Source organism: Petaurus breviceps, unplaced genomic scaffold (genome assembly GCF_028583685.1).
Source record: "Petaurus breviceps papuanus isolate PSGF00001 unplaced genomic scaffold, PetGlider_PUasm1.0 111, whole genome shotgun sequence".
Lineage (NCBI taxonomy): Eukaryota > Metazoa > Chordata > Mammalia > Diprotodontia > Petauridae > Petaurus > Petaurus breviceps.
The window spans coordinates 308,034-331,572 of record NW_027185600.1 but is presented as its reverse complement, the minus strand read 5'-3'; the positions used below and the strand labels follow the sequence as shown (position 1 = coordinate 331,572).

Sequence of the window (23,539 nt, the reverse complement as noted above, 5' to 3'; positions counted from 1 at the left end):
GTTGGAAGAAGAGCCCCATGATGCTGCTCTATCAGTATAGATATAGATAGGTATAGATATAGATATATAGATATAATCTACAACTACTGTAGACAGATAATAAACTTGAATCAGAATTGACTATTTGGGAAACCATCCAATGCTTTTTTTTTGTTTTAGTTTTTTTTTATTTAGTATTTCATTTTTTGCCAGCTACATGCAAAAATAATTTTTAACATTTGTTCTCCAAACGTTTAGTTCCAGATTCTCTCCCTTCCTCCCTCTCCACCCCACATTGAGAAGGCAAACAATTCATTATAGGTTATACATGTACAGTCATGCAAAATATATCAATAATAGTAATATTGTGAAAGAAAAAAATACCAACCTCAAGAAAAATAGAGAAAGTAAAAAAAAAGTATATCTCAATTTGTTTTCAGACACCACCAATTCTTTCTCTGGGGATGGATAGCATTTTTCATCATAATTCCTTCAGAGTTGTCTTGAATAACATTGTATTACTTGGTCTAGCTAAGTCATTCACAGCTGATCATCTTACAATATTGCTGTTATGATTGCTAACTATATCTCCCTCTATCCTATTCTCACCCATCCTTCCTGTTTATTTTTTTTCTCTCTCTCCTTTTACCCTGTCCCTCCTCAGAAGTGTTTTACTTCTGACTACCCCTCCTGTACTCTACCCTCCCTTCTATCTCCCTCTCCCTTCTTTTATTCCATTCCCTTCCTACTTTCCAGTAGAGTAAGACAGATTTCTATATCCCATTATGCGTGTGTATGTTATTCCCTCCTTGAACCAATTCTGATGATAATAAAGTTCATCACTTCCCGTCACCTTCCCTCTGTCCCCCTCCATTGTAATATCTTTTTCTTGCCTCTTATGTGAGATAATTTACTCCATTCTACTTCTCCCTTTCATTTTCTCCAAGTACATTCCTCTCTTGTCCCTTAATTTTATTTTTTACATAACATCCCTTCACATTAAACTCACACCTGTTCCCTCTATATATACTCCTAATTATTCTAATTATGAGAAAGTTCTTATGAGTGACAGATATATCTTCCCATATAGGAATGTAAACAGTTTCACCTTATTAAGTCCCTTGTGGTTTCCCTTTCCTGTTTACCTTGTTATGCTTCTCTTGAGTCTTGTATATGGAAGTCAAATTTTCTATTCAGTTCTGGTCTTTTCATTAAGAATGCTTGAAAGTCATCTATCTCATTGAATGATTATTTTTTTCCCCTGAAGGATTATACTTAGTTTTTTTTGGGTAGTGACTCTTGGTTATAATCCTAGCTCCTTTTCTTGCCTCTGGAATATTATATTCTGAGCCCTCCTATCCTTTATTATAAAAGTTGTAGAATGTAGAATTCTTGTATTATCCTGACTATGGCTGCACAATACTTGAATTGTTTCTTTCTGGCTGCTTCCAATATTTTCTCCTTGACCTGAGAACTTTGGAATTTGTCTATAATATTCCTGGCATTTTTCATTTTGGGATCTCTTTCAGGAGGTGATTGGTGGATTCTTTCCATTTTTATTTTACCCTCTGGTTCTAAAATATCAGGTCAGTTTTCCTGGATAATTTCTTGAAAAATGATGTATAGGTACTTTTCTTGATCATGGCTTTCAGGTAGTCCAATAATTTTCAAATGACCTCTCCTGGATCTATTTGCCAGGTTAGTTGTTTTTCTAATGAGATATTTCAAAATGTCTATTTTTTCATTTTTTGTTTTATTTCATTGTTTCTTGATTTCTCACAAAGTCATTAGCTACTCTTTGTCCTGTTCTAATATTTAAGGAATTATTTTCTTTAGTGAGCTTTTTGATCTCCTTTTCCATTTGTCCAATTATGATTTTTAAAGCATTCTTCTCCTCATTGGTTTTTTGACCTTCTTTTTCCATTTGGCTCAGTCTGGTTTTTAAGGTGTTATTTTCTTCAGTGTTTGTGTGTGTGTGTGTGTCTCCTTTACCAAGCTGTTGACTCAGTTTTCATGACTTTTTTCCATCATGCTCATTTCTTTTCTCAATCTTTTCTCTGCTGCTTACTTGATTTTCAACATTCTTTTTGAGGTCTTCTTTGGCTTGAGAACAATTCATATTTTTCTTGCAGGTTTTGGATGTAGAAGCTTCGACCTTGTTGTTTTCCTCTGAGTGTATCTTTTGATCTTCCTTGTCACAATAGTAACTCTCTCTATAGTAAGAGATTTTCTGTTGCTTATTCATTTCCCTAGTTCATTACTTGATGTTTTAATTCTTCATTAAAGTAGGATGCTGCTTCCATTGTACAAGGAGTACTGTCTCAAGCTTCATGGGTTTTGTGCAGCTTTTTTCAGAGATACTTCTAGGGAACTGCAAGTTTCCAGTTCTTCTGAGATATATGATCTGAGGAGAGGTATTTACTCCTCTTCTGGCCTATGTCCTAATCTGTGAGTGACCATAAGCACCCTTTTTGTCCTGAAACTGTGAGGAGGGTCCCTGTTCTACTGTAGCTGTAAGCTTTGCTATGATAGTGCTCCTCCCAAGGATTCTGACCCAGATCCCCCGAATATGGTTAAAGTAACAGAGTCCTGCCTCAGTGCTAATAAAGAGACACTTGTAATCTCCTTCTGATCAGTTGTGACTGTCTTACCATCTGTGGGCTGAGAACTCCAGAAGCAGCTACTGTCACGGCTATTGCCACTGTTCATTCAGCCATTATCGATTCAGTCATTCCCTGGTTTGCTGGGGCCAGGGCTAGGTTGGTTCTAGGTTGGGCTGAACTGCATTCCACTCTCACCCAGATGTATGAGACCCTTCTTGCTGACCACCTAAGTTGTCTTTTTCTTCTATGGGCTGAGAGGTCTGGAAACCAGCATTGCTGCTACTTATTCAGTCACCCTGAGGCCTACTTCTAGTCTGCTAGGCCCTGGTCTGTGCTGGCATGGCCTGCCTTGTACTGTGCTCTCTCACCCTGGTGTGACAGACCTTTCCTGCTGACCTTCCACATTGTCTTGGACTAGAAATTTGTTTCATTCCATATTTTTGTGGGTTCTGCTGCTCTAGAATTTGTTTAGAGTCATTTTTAGAGATATTTGGAGGAGAGCTCAGGTGAGTCCTTGCCTTTACTCTACCATCTTGGCTGTGTCTCCCCATTTAATTCTTTTAATGACCCTAATAACTGCCTGAAACAGAGGAATACCTTTAAAACCCCCCACCAATATTCATCCAGTGATGTTACATAGCTAAAAAACTAAATCCAGTGTAATACAATAAGCATTAATTAAACACTTATATGTTGAATAAGGCAGTGTGCTGTGGTGAAGATACAAAGACAAAAAAAGTCCCTGACCTCAAAGAGATCACATTATACTGAGGAAGATACAGCAAGTAACTGAATATACAATAATCTGAGGTAGGCGTGAACACTAATAAATTAGGAGGTAGGGAGGGGTAATCAGGTGAGATTCCTTCTAAGAAGTGGCACTTGGATGAAACTATGGATTCCAAGTGGCACAGCTAAAGCATGAGTGCAGCCCAGGCACAGGGGACAACTCGCATGCCAAAGGACAGAGATGGGAGAGGGAATGCCAAGTTAAAGGCACAGGAAGTAGGGCTGTTTGACTGGAACGTAGCATTTGGACATCATAACCTGTTAGCCAAAAGCTGTGGCATTTATGTGAAAAATTATTAAGCATTTTGCTAAGAGAGTAATTGGAAGAAAACCAAAAGAGCCAACAAGAAATAATTCAAGTTGCTCAAGCTTCAAGCAATTTTGACTCCCATTTGGAGAAGTCAAATTCAGTTTTAGTCCATGAGTCTCAGACAAGAACTAAAAGAACCTTAACCATTTCCTCACTTTCCCTTTAGGTCCCGGAATTTGGGTTCTTTCTTTTTATCAAACAGTGAATATATATTTGGGATTTTCCTCACTGTACCTGGTAATCTGAGAAAATAATAAAAGCAAGATTAGGTGATGGTTACACCATCCTCTGCCCACATCATACTTCACTTGGAATAGTATATTGTTTTTGTTTTGAGTGTTTGTTTAATGTTGATAAGAAAGAGACTGTCAAGAGGCAAGAAATCAAGATGGTGGGATCCATTGGATCTATGTTATATGATGAGTGATTGAAGGAACATGTCATGTTTAGTCAGAAAGAAAGGTGAAGCACAGGAGATATAATAGACCTCTTCAAGTATTTGAAGGGATGACATGTGAAGAAGAGATTATACTTGTTCTGTTTGGCTCCTGAAAGAAGCAGCAATGGATCAAAGTTGCAAAGAAGCCAATTTAGAACCCCAGAAAGAAATGAAGAAAAGAGGAAATGTCAAACAAATCTTTAATGTGTTTAATGAAATGCAATAAAAATTATACCAACAAATAGTCAATGAATAAAATTCATTGAAAACTAACTTAATCCAAATGAATGGGTATGTTAAAGAACAAATCATAAAACCAGTCAATAATTTCATTGATATTAATGACAATAATGAGACAAATACCAGAATTTGGAGCATGCAGCCAAAAAACCTGGGGGAAAATTTATATCGCTAGACACTTCCATCAATAAAAGAGAAATAACAGATTAACAAATTGGGCACACGCCTAAAAGAAATAAAAACAAATAAATAATACAAATGAAATATCAAAGTCTAGAAAAACCAACAAAGAAATTTGAAAAATAGAAAGCAAAATAAGTCTATTTAAGTAAACTATTAAAAAAAAGGTAAATCACAGGTATAAAAAATGAAAAGGTGAATTCATAACCAAGAAACTATTTTGCCCAATTATATGCTAATAAAATTGATCACCTAAATTTTACACACACACACTCACACACACGCACACACACACACACACACACTGACATATGAATATTTATGTGTATATGAATATATTTATACATACATATACAGGGTATCCCTAAAGTCTGGACACATAGGAAATCTCATTAATGATGCATATTTTCAGGAAATGAAATGAATGAAATTTTCAACATTTTATTTAATTAGCATAAATGAGATTTCATAGGAAGGCATAGGAGACACATAGGAAATTGCATTAATTAATTTAATTAAATTAATCTTATTAATATGGAAAATAGTCCCCAATAGCTAATGAAATCTTTTATTCCATATGAAATTGTCATGCCTAAAATTTATCCTAATTAAATAAAATGTTGAGAATTTCATTCATTTCATTTCTTGAAAATATGCATAGTTAATGAGATTTCCTATGTGTCCAGACTTTAGGGATACCCTGTATACGTATATGCATAGATTAAAATAACAGGAAATAGAAAAATTATACAATCCATACTTAGAAAAAGAAATTGAACAAGCAACAAATGAACTCCCAAAGGTGGGGATGGGTGGGGAGGAAAAACAGGACAATATAGATTTATAAGCAAATTCTATCACATATTTATAAAATAAAAATTTTAATATTACATAAACTACTTGAAAAAAATAGGAAAAGGGGGCGAGAGCACAGCCAAGATAGTGAAGAAAAGGCATCAACTCAGTTGAACCCACCAAAATTCCCCTTTAAATAACACCTCAAAATGAATTCAGGAGCAGCAGAACCCACAAAAGGAAGGGGTAAAACCAGTCTGAGACAACATAGAAGTTTGGCAGGAAAGGTCTGTCATGCTGGGGTGAGAATAGAGGACAGTTTACCATTGGCTGCACCAGCGCAGGTTACATGCCCTGAAAACCAACAGCAGGCCTTGGGGATGACTGGATCTCTCAGCCCACAAACAGTAAGGGGCTCAGACATCTGGTCAGAAGGAGGTTACAGGGGTCCCTTTGCTGACATTGGATGCAGGACTGTTGTATTGCCCATACAGGGATTTAGGTCACAGCCCCAGGATGAGGAGGAGCACTATCACACCACAGCTTATGGCTGCAGGGGAATAGGAATCCTGCTCATAGATCCAGGGTGGAAAACAATGCTTGTGGTCATTAACAGACCAGAGCACAGGCCAGGTGAGCAGAGGTGAGTAGTAAACACACCTCTCCTTAGATCACACAACTTTAAAAGAACTGAAAACTTACAGAGACTAAGAACTAGCTCTGAAAACAGCTGTACAAAAATCCTGAAGCTTGGGATAGGGCCCCTTCTTCCCTAGAGAGTAAATATCAAGAAACAGACTGAAAAAAATGAGCAAACAACAAAAAGAGAATCTGACTGCAGAAAGTTGCTATGGTTACAGAGAAGATCAAAATACAAAATCAGAAGAAGACAACCATGTCAAAACTGCTATATGCAAAACCTCAAAGGCAAATGTGAATTGGTCTCAGGCCCCTTAAAAAATTAGAATTGAGCAAGTGGAAACTCATGACTCCATGAGGCTTCAAGAAACAATAAGAAAAAAGTCAAAAGAATGAAAAAAAAAGAGGAAAATGTGAAACATCTCACTGGAAAAACATCTGACCAAGAAAATAGATCCAGGAAAGATAATTGAACAATTATTGGACTACCTGAAAGCCATGACAAGAAAAAAGACCCTTGCCATCATATTTCAAGAAATTATCAGGGAAAATTGTTCTGATATTCTAGAATCAGAGGGTAAAATAGAAATTGAAAGAATCCACCAATCACCTCCAGAAAGAGATCCCCAAATGAAAACTCACAGGAATATTATAGCTAAATTCCAGGGTTCCCAAGTTAAGGAGGAAATATTGCAAGCAGCCAGAAAGAAACAATTCAAACATCATGGAGCCATAGGATAACACAACATTTAGCAAATTTTACATTAGAGGGACAGAGGGCAAAATAGCTAAGATTACAACTAAGAATCACCTTCCCAGCAAAACTGAGCATAATCCTTCAGGCTAAAAATGGATATGTAATGAAATAGAAGACTTCCAAATATTCCTGAAAAGACCAAAACTGAATGGAAAATTTGACATTTAAACAAAAGACTTAAGAAAAGCACAAAAAGGTAAATAGGAAAGAGAAATCATTAGGGATTCAATAAGGTTAAATTATTTGCATTCCTACATGGGGAGGTCAGTCATACTTTTAACTCCTAAAAACTGTCATTATTAGGGCAGTTCAAAGGAATATGCATAGATAGAAGGCATGGGTCTGAGTTGAATATGATGGGATAATAGCTAAAATAATAAAGGGGTGAGAAAGAGGAATTCACTGAGAGAAGGGGGAAGGGAGAGATAGAATGGGCTAAATTGTCTCACATAAAAGAATCAAAGAAAGAGCTTTAACAGTTGAGAAGAAGCTGGGATTGTGGGGGGAAGCTCTTGAACCTTACTTTCATTGGAATTGTCTCAATGAGGGAATAACATACACACTCAGTTGGGTATAGAAATCTATCTCACCCTACAGGAAAGTGGGAATGGAAGAGGATAAGGAAATGTGGAGGAGTTGATAGAAGGGAGGGAAGATCTGCGGAGGCAGTAGTCAGAAACAAAACACTTTTGAGGATGGACAGGGTGAAAGGAGAGAGAGTAGGATAAAGAAGGGAGAAAATAGAATCCAGGGAAATATACTGTGATCATAATTGTGAAAACCTTTTTTTTTTTTTCCAGCAGGTTTCTCTGATAAAGGCTTTAGTTCTCAAACACATACAGATGAATCAAATTTATAAAAATAGCCATTCTCCAATCGATAAATGATCAAAGGATATGAATGGGCAGTTTTCAGGCAATGTAATCTAAGCTATCTATAATCATATGAAAAAATGCTTGAAATCACCATTGATTGTAGATCTGCAAATTTAAGCAACTCTAAGCTAACACCTCATATCAATCAGACTGGTTAATATGACAGAAAAGGAAAATGACAAATGTGGAAAGGATGTGGGAAAATTGGGACACTAATCTACTAAAGATGGAGCTGTGAACCAATTCAACCATTCTGGAGAACAATTTGGAACTTGCCCAGGAGACTTTAAAACTATGCATATACCCTCTGACCCTTCAAAACCACTAGTAGGTCAGTATTCCAAAGAGATAAAAAACAAAAAGGAAAAGGATCAACATGTACAAAAATATTTATAGAAGCTTTTCTTGTGATGGCAAAGAATTGAAAATTGAGGGGATGCCTATCAATTGGTGAATGATTAAACAAGTTGTGGTAAATGATTGTGATGGGATACTATTATTATAAGAAAGGATGAGCAGGATGCTCTTGGAAAAACCAGGAACTACTTAAAATACAAAGTGAAATGTGAAGAACTGAGAATATCGTACACAGCAACAGCAATATTGTATGATGATTAACTGTGAATGACTTAGCTATAATCAGCAATACAATGATCCAAGACAATTCCAAAAGATTTATGATGAAAAATGCTACCTATCTCCAGAGAAAGAACTGACGGAGTATGAATGCAAATCATAGCATACTTTTTTTTACTTTCTTTTTCTTTTTTTGTTTCTGTTTTCTTTCACAACATGACTAATATGGAAATATGTTTTGCATGACTGCAAATGAATAATCTATATCAAATTGCTTGCCTTCTCTATGGTGGGGAGGAGAAGAAGAGAGGGTTAGAATTTGGAACTCAAAATTTTAAAAATGAATGTTAAAAATTGTTTTTACATGTAATTGGGGAAAACTAAAATATTAAAAGTTTTAAAAGTAAAAGAAAAAATAGGGAAAGAAAGGATCCTTAGAGGCATCTATGTGGCATAGTAAATAAAGTACTGGGCCTGGAGCAAGGAGGATCTGAATTCAAATCTTTTTAACATACTTATTAGCTAAGTGACCCTGGGCAAATCAATTAACTCTTTGCCTCAGTTTCTTCATCTAAAATGGGGATAAAAACAGCACCTGCCTTCCAGAATTGTCTAAAGGATAAAATGAGACACTTGTAAAGCATTTTGCAAACCTTAAAGTGCTACATAAATGTAAACTATTATTATATAGTCTTCATATCTAGTCCAGGAAGGGTCTACCCTGATAAAGAAACTGTAGACCAATAACAAATGGATATTGATGAACAAAATAATATTCTCAAAAAGACTACAGCAACATATCACAAAGATTATACAGAATGTCAGGCTTGATTTATGCCATGAATATAGGGCAGTACAATATAAGGAAAACTATAATACAATTGACTATAATAATAACAAAAACAAAAAAAAACCTTATAATTACATAAATCAATGTTGGAAAAGGCTTTGACAAGACAATGTCTATTCCTGTTTTAAAAAAATTAGAAAGGATATAAACAAGCTAATCTTTCCTTGATATAAATAGTATCTATCTAAAAGAAAAAGTCAATTCTTATTTTATAAGAATAAAAACTCTATTTGTAATAAAGTTAAAGGCCTTTCCAATAAGATCAGAAGTAAAACTAGGATGTCCTGCCCTAACATTATTATTCAATATAATGCTGGAACACTAGATATGGCAATAAGACAAGAAAATGAAATTGAGGATGCAAGCACTGGTAACAAATTTATCACTTTTTGCAAATGATGTGATGGTACCTTAGAGAACTGTAAAGAATCAAGTAAACAAACTAGTTAAAACAATTAACAACTAAAGCAAAAAATAAGCCTGTACAAACCATGGACATTTTTCTATATTATGAAAACACATACCGGGAAAATGTAGAAAGAGAATTTCCATTTAAAATAACCACAGAAAATATAAAATACTTGGGCGTCAACCAGGTAAGACAAACAGGAACTATATGAATAGAACTATGAAATATTCTTTACACAAATGAATACAGATTTAAATAATTGGAAAAATACTAATTGCTCACTAGTATGCTGAGCCAATATAATCAAAATATCAAAACTACCTAAATTGATTTATTTAGTGCCATAGCAAAATACCGAAAAGACTTACTTTATAGAATTAGTAAAAAAAAAAAAAAGACAAAATTTATCCAGAGGAACAAAAGGTCAATAATTTCAAAGAAATTAATAAAAAAAAATAATGGTGAAAAGAGAGTCGGGTAATGATGAATCTCAACCTATACTACAAAACAGTAATCCTCAAAACTATTTGGTGTTGTTTGGTCAGTGGTAAAGATTAGGTTCACAATATGCAGAAGCAAACAAGCACATCAGTCTAGTATTTGATAAATGCATGAATCCCAGCTATTGATGTAAGAATTTAGTATTCAACAAAATCTTCCAAGCAAACTGGAAAACAGTCTTGCAGAAACTAAATCTAGACTAACATCTCACATGATATACTGATAAGCTACAAGTATGTGACTTAGACATAAAAGGTAACATCATTTAGAGGCACAAGAATCACCTGTCATATTTATGGATGAAGAAAGAATACATGACCAAATAAGAAACAAAGAAGGTGTCAGAAGGTAAAATGGATAATTTTGATTGATGAAATTTAAAAAGTGGGGTTCTTTTGCACAAAAAATCAATGCAGCTAAAATTAGAAGAGAAGCAATAAACAGGAAAATCTTTGCAGCGTTTCTCTGATGAAGATCTTGTTTCTAAGACACATGGGGAACTGATTTAAATTTGTAAGAATAAGAACCATTCCCCAATTGATAAATGTTCAAAGGATATGAAAAGCAATTTTCAGAGGAAGAAATCCTAGCTAATAATAGCTATATGAAAAAATGATATAAATTACTAATGATTAGATAAATTTAAACAAATCGGAGGTACTACCTCACACCTATCAGACTGGTAAAGCTAACAAAAAAGGAAAATGATTAATGTTGGTGAGGCTGTGGGGGAAAAGATACTTTAATCTACTTTTAGTGGAGACATGAACTGATGTAGCCATTCTGGAAAACTATTTAGAACAATGCCTCCAAAGCCAATAAACTGCATCCTTTCAAGTAGCAATATCACTACTAGGTCTGTACCTCAAGGATGTCAAAGAAAGAGGAAAAAGGATCCTTCTGAGGAAAAATATCCAAAGCAGTCTCTTTGCAGTGGCAAAAAAATAGAAATGAAGGGGATGTCCATTGAAATGGAGAATGACTGAACAAAGAATATGAATATGATAGAATAATAATATGCTATAATAAATGAACAGGATGATTTCAGAAAAACCTGGAAAGATTTGTGTGAACTGATCTAGAATGAAGTAAACAGAGCTTGAAAAAAAATTTACACAATAATGATATTATAAAAACCTTTAAAAGTCTTAGGAACTCTGATTAACACCAGGACCGATGATCATACAGGCTATCCACCTCCTGATAGAGAAGTGATAGCCTCAGAATGACAATTGGGCCTTTATTTTTTTTTGACAGGGTCAATGTGGAAATCTGTTTTGCTTGACTATACCTGAATCCAACAGGAAATTTTGTTTTTCTTGTTTTCTCAAAGTGGAAGTGAGGCATGAGTGCAAGGAGGAAAAATGGGAGGGAAAGAAGATGAATCTTCATTTGAAAAAATAATTTAAAATAAAATAAAAACTGAATCTGCTTTAGGCTTGAAGTCAGTTACAATTTCCTAACAATAAGAACTGTCCAAAGGTAGAATGAAATGCCTATAAAGGTGGCTCCCCCATCTTGGAACTTGGGCAGAATTTGGAACACCAGTTTTCAGGTATATTATGGTGGGAATCTCTTTGGCATATGAATTGGACTAGATGGTTATTGAAGTTCCTTCAATTATCTGATTTTTAGATCATTGGAGGTGAAATTCTCCATGTAGGAACGTTTAGTCTAGGACCTTTTTCACTTTTTTCTATACACAATCAACCATGTAATCAAAGCATGCCAAATCTATAAATGTAGTGGAAAGTATATTGAGAAAAAACAATATATAGATGAAGTGGAATCTCATCACTAATGGGAGGTCACAAATCTCATATTATAATATCTTAAGCAATAATTTATTTCATGTATAGATTAAATTCAGTCCCAGCCAGTGAAGTCAATGCAAGCAACTTCTGTAGTGCTTGCGGGGACTCGCAGTAAGAGGATCAGCCTGCATATTTTCAGGCTTGTTGTCCCCTTGTGGCTAGTGGTGATAATGTAGCTTCTTCAGAACCATCTGTCTTGGTGCATCAGATTGCTTTCTTTCTTTCTTTTTTTTTTTTAATTTGGTAAAGAGACCACTGTCTGCCTCATTTCTTACCTAGTCTTAATCACTGAATGAGCATTGCCTCAGTCAAACTGAGACATGTTAAAGACCTTACTTAAAAAAGGCCAAGGTGTCCCACTGCATCCTGGCCATCTCCACTTGTCCTGAACTATATTTCACCACTGGACTCAGATGGCTCTGGAGGAGAAAGTGAGGTTGGTGACTTTGTATAGCCCTCCCTCACTTAAATCCAATTCACTTGCAAGTCATTATATCACTTTCCCTGTGCCATGGTCTTCTTCTAGAATGAAGGACAAGTAACAATAATCTTGGTATATACACTGAGAAGAGAAGGTCTGCGCTGATGGAGCTCAGGTAGAGCACCATCTGGTGGGCAATTCTAATACTGTATTCCCTGGCTGCAAGACAAACACAGTGACAACCTACCACATTCACGGGCTTCATGAAAGTAGCACTCAAGCTACCCTACAAACTGGGGGAAGGCAGAGGGAGGGGGCAGAGTCATATTTACAACTCTCCTTAGGCAGAGGGAATAGAGAGAGAAAAGCAGTCATAAAAGAAAAAGGAGAATTAATGAAGTATCCTATCATGGCAATCCAAAAGGGAGAAAATACCATGAATTATAGATGTGGTCAACAACATTAAATGCTGCCGTGAGGTCAAGCCTGACTCTCTGGGATTCAGTTCCATGTGATCGAGCACAGGGCTGAGGGAATCAATAAGCAATAATTACTTCCTCAAGGACCAGGATTAGAAGCAGAAGAGTAGAGGAGGAAGTGTGCTGATAATAGGCTTGACTTGGAAGAACAGATAGTCTGCACAAGCCTTTGTTCCCAAATCAGACTTTATCTGAAATGTTCACACATGGGCTGGGTGAGCAACTATAAGATATATTGCAGATGTAATATCTGCATGAAATAGGAGACTAGATTTAGTGACTTCAAAAGTTCCTTGGTATGCTAGGATTTTAATACTTTAATTTACATACATACTTTAATTTAATCTAATAAAACCTATAGGTTTTATGTACCTTTACTCCTAAAGAATGATAAAAGTAGGGAAGTTAAAGTAGGTAGGACAATGTTCCCTAAACCACACATCCTTTTTGTTGCTTTTTGGTCATTTTTCAGTTATTGTTGACTCTTCATAATCCCATTTGGGGTTTTCGTGGCAAAGATACTGGCGTGGCTTGCCATTTCCTTCTCCAGTTCATTTTACAGATGAGGAACTGAGGCAAACAGGGGTAAATCACTTGCCCAGGTAACTTGGTAAGTGATCGAACGCCAGATTTGAATTCCTGAAGATGAGTCTCCTTGATTCTATGCTGTCTATCTACTGTACCACCTAGCTTCTCTCATAATATCCTTACAAGGAATTATTGGATGATACCAGTAGGAGAGGACATAGCCAGAGATACAGATCCAATAACACACCTCAGAACCTAGTCTCTTCACCGAGTCTCTGACAATGGACACCCTCCTATCACACTCCTATTGGCTATGCAATGGAAAAAATAGTACTACAAAATGCTTACCGTGAAGTATCTCCCCACCAAAGGTTTCACTTTTTGTCTGTAACTCCATCCCACTGGAAATTTCTACAACAGGTCAGTGCTCCTCAGACTACTCATTCTGTGATATTCCTGTGAACAAAGACACTAAAGGATCCCCTACCCAGGAAGAGCTGGTGTGGTCAGGATTAACCAAATGGTGCCTTAGGAACTACCCCCCCCCTTTGTAGGAGTGAAGAAGATCTGGTCAACAGAAGTTTTGAGTATAAGTACACAAGGTTGACTATTTGAAGAGGGAATTGGTAACTACTTGGTAAAGCAAATTGAAGGAAGGAAGGGTTTGATATTGGATAATCTAAAACCAGAATAGTCTGGGGACATACACTAACCACTTTGCTATTCTTATACAAGATACTTGGTCTCAAGACTGGAAGGAATATTCTCCCTCTTCCTGGCTTTCTTCCAGTCCCAGCTAAAATCCCATCTTTTATTAGAAGGTTTTACTGCTCCCTCTTAATACTAATGCCTTCCTTTCTTTACTCTATTAATTATCTACAATTTATGCTGTGTATATCTTGTTTGTATATAGTTGCTTTTCATGTGTCCCCAGTTAGAGTGTCAGCTCTTCAAGAGCTGGGACTACAGTCTTCTTTTTTTTGTATCCCCAACACTTACTACAATTCTGGCACTTAACAGATGGTTAATAAATTCTTGTTGACTATCTGACAAGTAAGTGGTTGGGAATTAATAGGTAGGGCCCATGTTACAATAGTTGACCGACAAGTATTTAGTAAGTGCAATGTGCTATGAATTGTTGTTTTTCAATAGTTTTCCGGTTGTGTCAGATTCTGTGACCCCACTTGGGGTTTTCTTGGCAAAGACACTGCAGTGGTTTGCCATTTCCTTCTCAAATGCATTTTTAAGATAAGGAAATTGAGGCATAGGGTAGTGACTTGCTCAGGGTCACTATCTAGTAAGTATCTGGCTAGATTTGAACTCAGGAAGATGAGTCTTCCTGATTTCAGGCCCAGCACTCTGTCCTTTGGACCAAATACATGGATACAAATGTTGTAATCTCTAGCAAGGGATTTGCTGGTAAAGAAAGGCAAAAACACACACTTCACCCTCAAGAAATTCACATTGCAATTGAGATGGTAGATAATGTGAAGGAAAACAACGACAATAACAAACCCTGCATATGTAAGATTTGTAAAGTATGAAAAAAGATGTAGAAAAGTAGGCCAACCTGTGACAAGGTTGATGGTGAGTCAGAAGTCAGACTCAGGTCAGAATGCTGAGTATGAGAACAAGTAAAGGGTTGCTGTCAATTGCTACTTTTAACAGGTGACTCGGGACAGTCCAGATAGCATCTCCATGTTGTCAGCGGGTAAAAAGCTACCCTGAAAAAGGCCCTTCGTGAAACCAGGGCCATCCAGGACACCTAACTGTCCCAGGACAGCACCATTATCCCCTTTAGCCCAGGAAAACTGAGTCTAATAGATAGTATGTTATATAAAGTATATACTATACACACATAGAGTAGAGTGTATATAGTATAATCTTAGGCTAGACAGAGGGGAGGAAACTCAAACATCTTAATATCTCAAACCATAATAACTAACATTTGTATAAAGCTTTACAATCTATAGTGCACTTTTATTGTTATTATTTCGTTTGATCCTCATGATAATCCCATGAAGTATTATTCTCATTTTTAGTTGGGAAAAAAAGTGGAGAACTAGCAACTTGCTAAAGGTCATAGCAGATGAGTGACAGCCCCAAGGACAGGATCTTCAAATATACTGCATCCCTCTCTTACCTATCTGACAGCACCTTCACCTCATCTCTCACATGAGACATGTAGGAGAATTTTTTTAAATAAAAAAAATTAAAGTAGTAAAGCTTACATTTTTACACTAGTTAATGTGTTAACTTGTTTCACTTAACTGTACTTATTGTTTACAAGGAATTATTCTAGTTGGTGTGATAGGGTTTCAGAGGTTGGAAAAAAGGTTGAAAAGGGTAAAAAGAATTAAAACATTTTAGAAAACATGCATTAAACCAGAAAGTTCAATCAGTATTTTTGTAGATCATGACACAATTAGAATAGGGCTCAGTGAGGGACAAGTACTCAAAAGATGTAGACTTTAAAAAATTTAAGAATGATTAAAGATCAAATTACATATATTTTCTGATAAACCTTCATTTGTGCTTATTTCAGTGGATTAACAACTTCAAAAGAATCAGTCATCTTGCATTCCTCAATTATTTTTTATCAACTCCAGTGTCTATAGCTGTCCTGACAATTCTTTCCTGCTCCTAAATCCAAACTTTCTCCATATTCATGGTATCATCATAATCAAAAAATATATCAACATCCAGTCCTGTGTTAAATTCCATATCACTTGAGTTAAGTAACATCATGAATAATGGCAGTTGCTTCCTAGATGATTCAGAGGCCATCTAGTCCATCTCAGAATCCCTCTGTAACACACCTAGCAAATTGGCTACCAGCCTTTGCTTGAAACCCTTTAGAAAAAAAAAAGCCAGTACTTGAAGCAATCTATTCTATTTTTGGATAGCATTGTCAAAATATGATGTTTTCCTTCCACTGAGTCAAAGCAAATTCAGTTTCCCTTTTACACAAGTCTATCACATCCCTAAAGACAGCACATGTCTCCAAAGTTCTCTTCTATTCAGTCCAAACACACTCAGATGGCTTCTGATTATTTACACTTGCACACCCCCCCCCCCCCATATATTTCTCTCTTTGCCCACCACCTTCACTCTAGACTTCGCACCAAAGCCTCACTTCTACTCTTGGGTATTTCTTCAAAACCTCAGTTAAGTAGACAGGTGTAAAGCAGTGCTTTCTTTTCTCACTTCTGACTTTCAGGAGATGCCATATACACCCAAATTAAACTTACTTCCAGAACATTCTACTTGTCACCATTTACACATTTCATTTCTAATCCTCTCCAAGTATGCCTGGCCCTTCTTTTGTACATTTGCCCCCATCAACACTTTTGTTTTATCTTCTAAATTCTTTTTACATGTTGTGTGCAACAGGCAGGAAAACATAGTGGATGGGGGGCCGTTAATAAACACTTACAGGTGCGAACGATTCCAGGTGGGGGCTTCTCATTTATCTTCCAGGCCAGCATTAGTTGAAGAGGCAAAAAGAGTAAAGTGGGAAGCCCCCTGGGGACTACAAATGCAGATGCCTCAAAAGTTTTTACACCCTTCCCTCCTACAGGCAATTCAGTCTTTAGTGAATGTGGACTCTCACTCAAAAGAAATAGCCTAACCCTTCGGTTCTACCTTAGCTCATTCCTCTAGAGACAAGAAGCTTCAGTCTGTCCCCAAGCCCTGAAGGTGGACTCCTGTAAGTCCAGTATTCTGCCTGCCTCCTTGAAAGATTGTTTCTATCTGTCCCTCAGCAGGGGAGAAACTCTGTACCTTCGTGACTGGGTCGGAAGAGCACACACTCCACGCTCTCACTAGGGACGACGCAGTCTTCTTACCTTCCTACCACTTGGCCCCAGGAACTACTGCCCAGAGAAATAGAGCAGGAGGGGAGGAGTCCTCTCAATTAGAACCACACCTGATCTCTCCTTTTAGACTTCTTTTTTTTTGGAGGGGGAGGAAGTAGGTGTAAGGAGTGGGGGAGATGCCACTGTTGCCCCTCCCCCACTTCCCAAAGGTACTCCTTTCTTCCCACTGCCCCCAGGCCCTGCCCAATGGGGAGTTTAGGCTTTGTTTCGCCCCCTGATCCCCCGTGCTAGGTGCTAGTCCCACACCTGCCCACAAGGCTCTCCAGGTCTTCATTAGGAGCCTCCTCTGAAGCTCTGGGGCACAGAGGCAAAGAGGAGAGAGACTGGGAGAGGGGAACCTCGAGTCATGGAGCCAACTGCAGGAACAGCCAAGGAGCCTGGGGGTGAGTGTGGTGGGGACAGGAGCGTGTAAGGATGAGGGGAAGTGGGTGGGAGCGAGGGGGAGCTGGAAAGAAAAGAGTGGGAACTGGCGAACTCGGTACAAGTGACCAGGAGCCGGAGGACCTCCCACGCCACTGGGAAAAGGAAGCCCCTTTTGGTATCCTCTAGGTCTCAAAGAGGTGACTATGCTCGGGGAGGTGAATGGGGTGGAGAGACTGGGACAGCACATTTCCTTTGAATATTTCTATCCACAAGTGGCATAGGACCCAATTACTTAGCAGAGCTAGTCTGTCTGGCTTTGAGTAGGGCTCATTTTCCCTTTCCTTGGGATCCTTTCATATCCTTACCCTCCACCTGACCATTTCTCTCATCTCTTCTCTTTCCCCAATGATGACCTCTTTGTGTAATGAAAGATTCTCTATAAAGATTTGGAGATTCAAAGAGGGATAGGTATTCCCAAGGGAGAGCCACCTTCCTAAATGAGCCCTTGACTCACCTTGTGAAGTTAGAAGAGACATAGGCCAGAGGGCTGAAAAAGAGAAGCTAACTATGGGGTCAGAGAGGGAGGAGTTCTTCTGGGGCCCAGTACCTGCTGTCCAAGATGGCCAGAATGAGGAGCTACTATTGTCCTGTATTGTCACGGTGGGAGGGAAGGGGAGTCACAGAAAGCTTCCAGGGAGCTGGCTGGAGCTGACATCTGTGTGGGAAATGAATCACAGAAACTCCCAGAGCTGGTGGGTGGATGCATTCCCCAAGTGGGAGAGGTAGAACTGGAGAAGAAGGCTTACCCTCTGGTCCCATAGACACAGAATGACCCTGATAACCCCAAGACCATCAGAGCAGGTCTCACCTCATGGGACTGGTGGGGGGCCAGACCCAGGTGCTACCACCCAACCCTTGGTGCAGTGTGGAACAAACAAAGGGGCCTGCCATTTGACAGCCCTGCTCAGTACAACTGCAGCAGGGGAGAGTAGCCAGAATGTAACCAGGAAGAAGGAGCCCCCAAACACACCTCCACAAGTCCGGAAAAAGACCCGCACCCTTTACCGTACAGGTGAGTCCAAACAGATTTTACTTCCTTAGGGGGTAAGAAATCTTAATTTCACTTTATTTGGAGGTGAGTAAGCCTAGATCAAGAGGGTAACTATAAGGGACCTGGTCACTTTGTGACCTAACCTTTCCTGTCTCTAGACTCCAAGAAATCCCAATGCCTCTTCACTACCATAGGTGAGGAGTGGGCCCTTTCAGCAGATGTTAAATTTTAAGGCAATAGGAAATACCATTCTGATAGTGGGAGGGTCAGGACATTGAATACATCTATGGACACAGAAGGGGATCATCCTAACCTTATAAGCTGATGCAAGTAAGTTTTCTTTTTTCAAGGTCAGATCAGACAATTTTATAAGGTCAGTAGTGTCACAGACAGCCTGGAAAACTAGGGCACTAGCCTGAGAATTGGGAGACCTGTATTCTACACCCAGTTCTGTCATTAACTAGTTGTATAACTTTATAAGTCACTTATATGTCTGTAACACATGTGACAAGTTAATCTTTTATGTTTGGGCCTCAGTTTCCTTAGTGGCAAAATAAATGGACTTAATTACCTCCATAGGGCCCCCTTCACTCCTAAAATCCTTTGATTCTGTCCTTCTCTGATTCATTGATTCTCATCCCTGTATGGATCTCCCTTTTTTTTTCCCAGACCAGTTAAAAGAGCTGGAGAAGATGTTTCAGGAAGACCACTACCCTGACAGTGACAAACGCAAGGAGATTGCCTTGGCTGTGGGGGTCACACCTCAACGCATCATGGTGAGGGAAGGTAGAGAAGAATTCACTCATTTGATAAAACAAGCAGGGGCAGAGGGGGAGGAGTTGTTTCTCCAGTAGAGTAGATGTATACTTTAGATTTGGGTAGAACTCAGATATGGTTCTGTCTCTTATAATTTTCTCTAATTTTCTTGCATCTCTCTATGTCTCTGTGCCCGTTTCTTATCTTTGTCTGGTTGTCTCTGACTCTCCATGCCTTCCACTTCCAGGTGTGGTTCCAGAACCGAAGAGCAAAGTGGCGGAAAGTAGAGAGACTGATGGCAAAGGGAAATAAGACCAATCTGAAATCTCCTGTCCCTACCACTGCCCCTTCAGACAGTCATCATGGGTAAGACTTCTTTTTGAGTTCTGTCACTTCTGGATGAAGTAAGAACTCCCTTCCCTTGTACTGGGGAACTGAGCCTAGACCTGGAAGTCAAAGCTGTAATTATTCATTTGTTCTGCCCTCAGCTCTGCCCCTGAGCTCCCATCCCCTCAACCCATAGTCATGGAGCCAGGAAACTTCACTAACGAGCTGGTGCCTCTACCTGCCACTTTTCCTCCGGGTGAGTTGCCTTCTTGCAGGAAGGGGATCATGGGGTTCAACGGGTCCAAGAAGGGAGTTTATATCTGGGGTGGTTGGCAATGCATGAGAAGTCCTTCCCCAAAGCACTACTCCATGTGAAAATATGATCATGGGTAGAGGCCCAGAATAGTCATCCATAGCAGCCCCATCACTTAAGTCCCCTTGCATCTCAGCAACCCCAAACACATTTATCATTCCCTTACCTTTGTACATCTGGGTTTTTTCTCCTTAGAGTCTAACCTACTACTGACATGTGACCAACCAATGACTCTGAGTCAACACAATGATGAGGCTCAAAAGGGAGAGGTAGCTCCTCTCCTCCTTAGCCCCCCACCTGTCCGAAGGGCCAGCCTTCCCTTGACCTTGGGCTCTGTTCACACCCCACACCTGGTACCCCTTCTGCTGGAAACACCCAGTAGTGGCTTTAGCCATAAGGATGGCTCCTATGGATCTTGGGAAACAAGGTATGAGGGATATTGGAAAACAAGTGAGTTTTTTAAATGGTGGTAAGAGAAGGATGCTATGAACCCTGGGACAGAGCAAATGGTACCTAGAGACTAATTAAAAGCTTCTAAATCATAAAGTCTCATGATATGCAAGTATTCAAAGTTGGGAAAGAGTGAGGGAAATATGATAAGGGATGAGCCACTAGAGAGAGCCATGAAATAAAGAATGAAATCACGGCAGGGTAGAAGTAGAGAAAGAAGGTAGGGGTCAGGCTACAAAAAGTACTTTAATGAAAGTACCTTGATCACAAAAGTCAGGCCTGAGGTCAAGTCCTAACTCGAATATTTACTAGCTTTTTGTCCAGGGACAAAGCCTTTACAGAATCAAGCTCCCCACTTGTGAAACAGGGATATTGATATTTACCTTCTTGGCAGAGTTGTTACAGGGAAAGAAAGCATTAAGTTTCTATGTTAAAGTTACTGGTTGTTTCTGGTATTCCCATTGCCAATATTTTCATGTAGTGAAATGCCTGACACATTCCCCTTCTTGTTTCCCCAGCATTAACCCACCAAATGCTTGCAACTATTCTGAGCAAATGGAATCCCAGTATCGTCATCAAGGCAGCCAGTCCAGAGCCTTCCAGCTCTCCCACTATCCCCAGCACCAGCTCTTCCATCAGTCCCAACACCACCTGTCCCAATTCCATCCTTTCCCCTTCCCCCTCCCCAGCACACTGACTCCTCCACCACCAGGAGACTCTAATGCTTCTCTCCTTGCATTTGCCTATGGCCGCGATGGAGAGACCCCATCGGGATTGTTCTCGGGCACGCCGGTGGGGCAGCTTCTGTTACAGCAGCCTACTGGGAGCTTGGGTGAGTGACAGGGATGGGAAGAAAAGATAGAATTTGGAAGCAGAACTAGGAGAAATAAGGAATAAAGAAGAGTAGAGATCGTCAAGAGGGAAGATAGGACTTGGGATACAGGGTTTGGGATAAAGAGGGGAGACTTTAGGATGTCATTTTTCTTTTTCCTAATATTCTTCCCAGGGGTGGCTAAGTAGTTAAGGGTACTACACTTGAAGTCAGAAGATCTCAGTTTGAATTTTACCTTGGATATTAGCTGTGTAACTTCTGTTTACTTCAGTTTTCTCATCTATAAAGTGGAAATAATGAAAAACACCTATAATAACAATCTTACAAGGTGGTTATGAGGATCAAATGAGAATGTACGGAAAGTTCTTTCTAAAACTTATTATTGTTATCATACCTTGCTGATGCCTAGGCTGTCCTTTTTCTTTTTTCCCCCTAAGATTGTGTAGACCCTAGTCAGATGTCAATTATATAAACATCCATTTTTCTGTTATCTTTCATGTCAAACCTTGGGCATGATATTCCTCCCTGGGATTTAGGATGAGTGGTAGAGTTTTTCCACCCCCCGCCCCATGGGTCATCTTCTGTCCTCTCTAGATCTTTGGTCTTTAATAATGTACAGCCTATTTCTTGTTCTGACTTATATCAGGGTTTTCAGAGCTTTGGGTTTCTAAGGGCAGGGGTTCATCATTGATGGAGTTCATATTATTGTGGGCATATATAATTGCAGACTAGGTCTCTAACCCAGTAATTACAGCTAGATCTCTTTCCAGAGGACATATTTAAACTAGGAGGTTCATGTGACCAGGCTGTCTGACCCTTCTGAATATTTGGATACCCTTAGGTCCACTCACAGCCCTGCAAACTCTCCCTTGGAATGATCCCTGTTTGAGAGATCCTTCATTCCCGGGGTCACTCTGCTCCCAGAACTTTGGGCACCACTCTGGAGGAGGGAGCTACTTACCTGACCTGACTGCCCACGTCTTGGAGAGGCAGCCTTCACCAGGCTTCATGCAGCTTCTTGGAGGGTCTAAAACAGGCACTGAACTACTTGACGAGACTCAGGAAGAACTGTCTTCTAGCATTCAGGAACAATTGTCATTGCCCGAGGAGATCAGAGATGGAATCAAGAACACTCACCTCCCCAGAATTACTATCGATGGAGATGGTAAGTAAGACAATATTTTGGGGATGAAGGGAAAGTTCTTCTAACCTCACTGGGAGAAAGAATCACAGCATTTCAGAGTTGGCAAGGACTTAAACACCCATGTAATCTGAAAGCCCTGAAAAAATCTCCCCTATAAAACCTCAACTAGGTGGTCATCTACCATTTCTTAAATATTTCCATTGAGGGAGAATCTCTTGCCTCTTAGGCTAGTGATTCTATCCTGAGATAGCTCAAAGTGTTAAGATAAAACTCTAGACTGCCCTGGAGGACCTAGATATATTTATGCCTGAGTGGGCCTGATGGTACAGGGTATTGAGGAAAGATATTTAAAGAAGAAGGATTGAAGCTAGGATAAAACACACCATTTCTTCTTCTCTCCCCCCCCCCCCCCCCCGCTTTTGTGCAGGTATTCCAGAGAAGAATGAAAACTGAGAGAGAAGAGGTTTTCCTTGCCTGACTTCTGGACTTTATATGTTGAGCTATTTCTATGTTGTTTTGCTCCTAAGAGTTGATCCTGGACCCCTGACTTAAGAAATAAAGTTATCTAAACTAGGATTTATTTCTTTGATTATATTCCCCTCCCCAAACCTAATTCATGATATACCACATAGCTAGCAAATGACAGAGCTATAATTTGAGCTAAGAAAATCTGCTAGCATCCTTTCCCAGTCACCACATTTCTATCTGAAACCAAAGAACCATAGCTTCCCATACTGGAGGTCCTAAGATAGTTATTTTCAGGTCCAAACAGGGTATAGAAATCTGAGAAACAAAACTGAAAAGAATAGATGTCAAGGGCCAGTGAGATTTGCTTGCTATAACCTGTACCCCCTCATCCCACCACCACAGTTTAAGTGGCACTATTCTCCCTCTTAATGGTAGGGAGAAGCCACTCCAGCCTGGCCCAGCAAAGAGAAGGGGAAGTTACTTTGCCCAGGAAAAGGGAAATAAGAGCAAAATTTGCCTATAGGACAGGGACCCTACTAGGTTTAAACCCAGTTTCTTTGCCTTTCTCTCTGATAGAGGTGAGGCAAAAAAGCACTCATTATCCCATCCTGAATCATCCCTCATTTGCTGTTGTTCCTTTTCCCATGCCAAGAACTAAATGTCCCTTCCCCTCCTGATGGCACCAAGCCTAACAGAGAACCTTGTGAAGGTCTAACAAGGCCTGTGAACTTAGGTACAGCACTCCAGGTCACTGGAGTCTTCTATCATTGTAG

The 23,539-nt window shown here is 39.1% G+C and overlaps 1 protein-coding gene and 1 long non-coding RNA gene across 5 annotated transcripts in view; one reads left to right on the top strand and one right to left on the bottom strand.

The window, feature by feature from the left end:
* The window catches only part of LOC138157004 (uncharacterized), a 127,331-nt gene extending 110,239 nt beyond the window's left edge, over nt 1–17,092 (bottom strand). For all 4 annotated transcript variants that reach the window (XR_011167274.1, XR_011167264.1, XR_011167271.1 and 1 more), the window contains exon 1: nt 16,968–17,092. This is a non-coding gene — a long non-coding RNA (uncharacterized lncRNA). The remainder of the gene's footprint in view (nt 1–16,967) is intronic.
* Nucleotides 17,093–17,096: 4 nt separating this feature from the next.
* On the top strand, nt 17,097–22,874 carry LOC138156947 (homeobox protein NOBOX-like). The gene is made up of 9 exons (XM_069082413.1): nt 17,097–17,445; nt 18,247–18,497; nt 19,146–19,252; nt 19,480–19,598; nt 19,721–19,815; nt 20,068–20,299; nt 20,841–21,154; nt 21,996–22,319; nt 22,726–22,874. The coding sequence occupies exons 2-9, from the start codon at nt 18,254–18,256 to the stop codon at nt 22,749–22,751; spliced, it is 1,461 nt and encodes a 486-aa protein (XP_068938514.1). The 5' UTR covers nt 17,097–17,445; nt 18,247–18,253; the 3' UTR covers nt 22,752–22,874.
* Nucleotides 22,875–23,539: the final 665 nt, after the last annotated feature.

What these genes read in the sequence shown, in the direction of transcription:
- LOC138156947 (XM_069082413.1), top strand. Translation starts at nt 18,254, where the DNA reads ATGACCCTGATAACCCCAAGACCATCAGAGCAGGTCTCACCTCATGGG. An exon ending in TCACACCTCAACGCATCATG is followed by an intron (nt 19,253 to 19,479) that starts GTGAGGGAAGGT and finishes TTCCACTTCCAG; the next exon opens with GTGTGGTTCCAGAACCGAAG. An exon ending in TATGGATCTTGGGAAACAAG is followed by an intron (nt 20,300 to 20,840) that starts GTATGAGGGATA and finishes TTGTTTCCCCAG; the next exon opens with CATTAACCCACCAAATGCTT.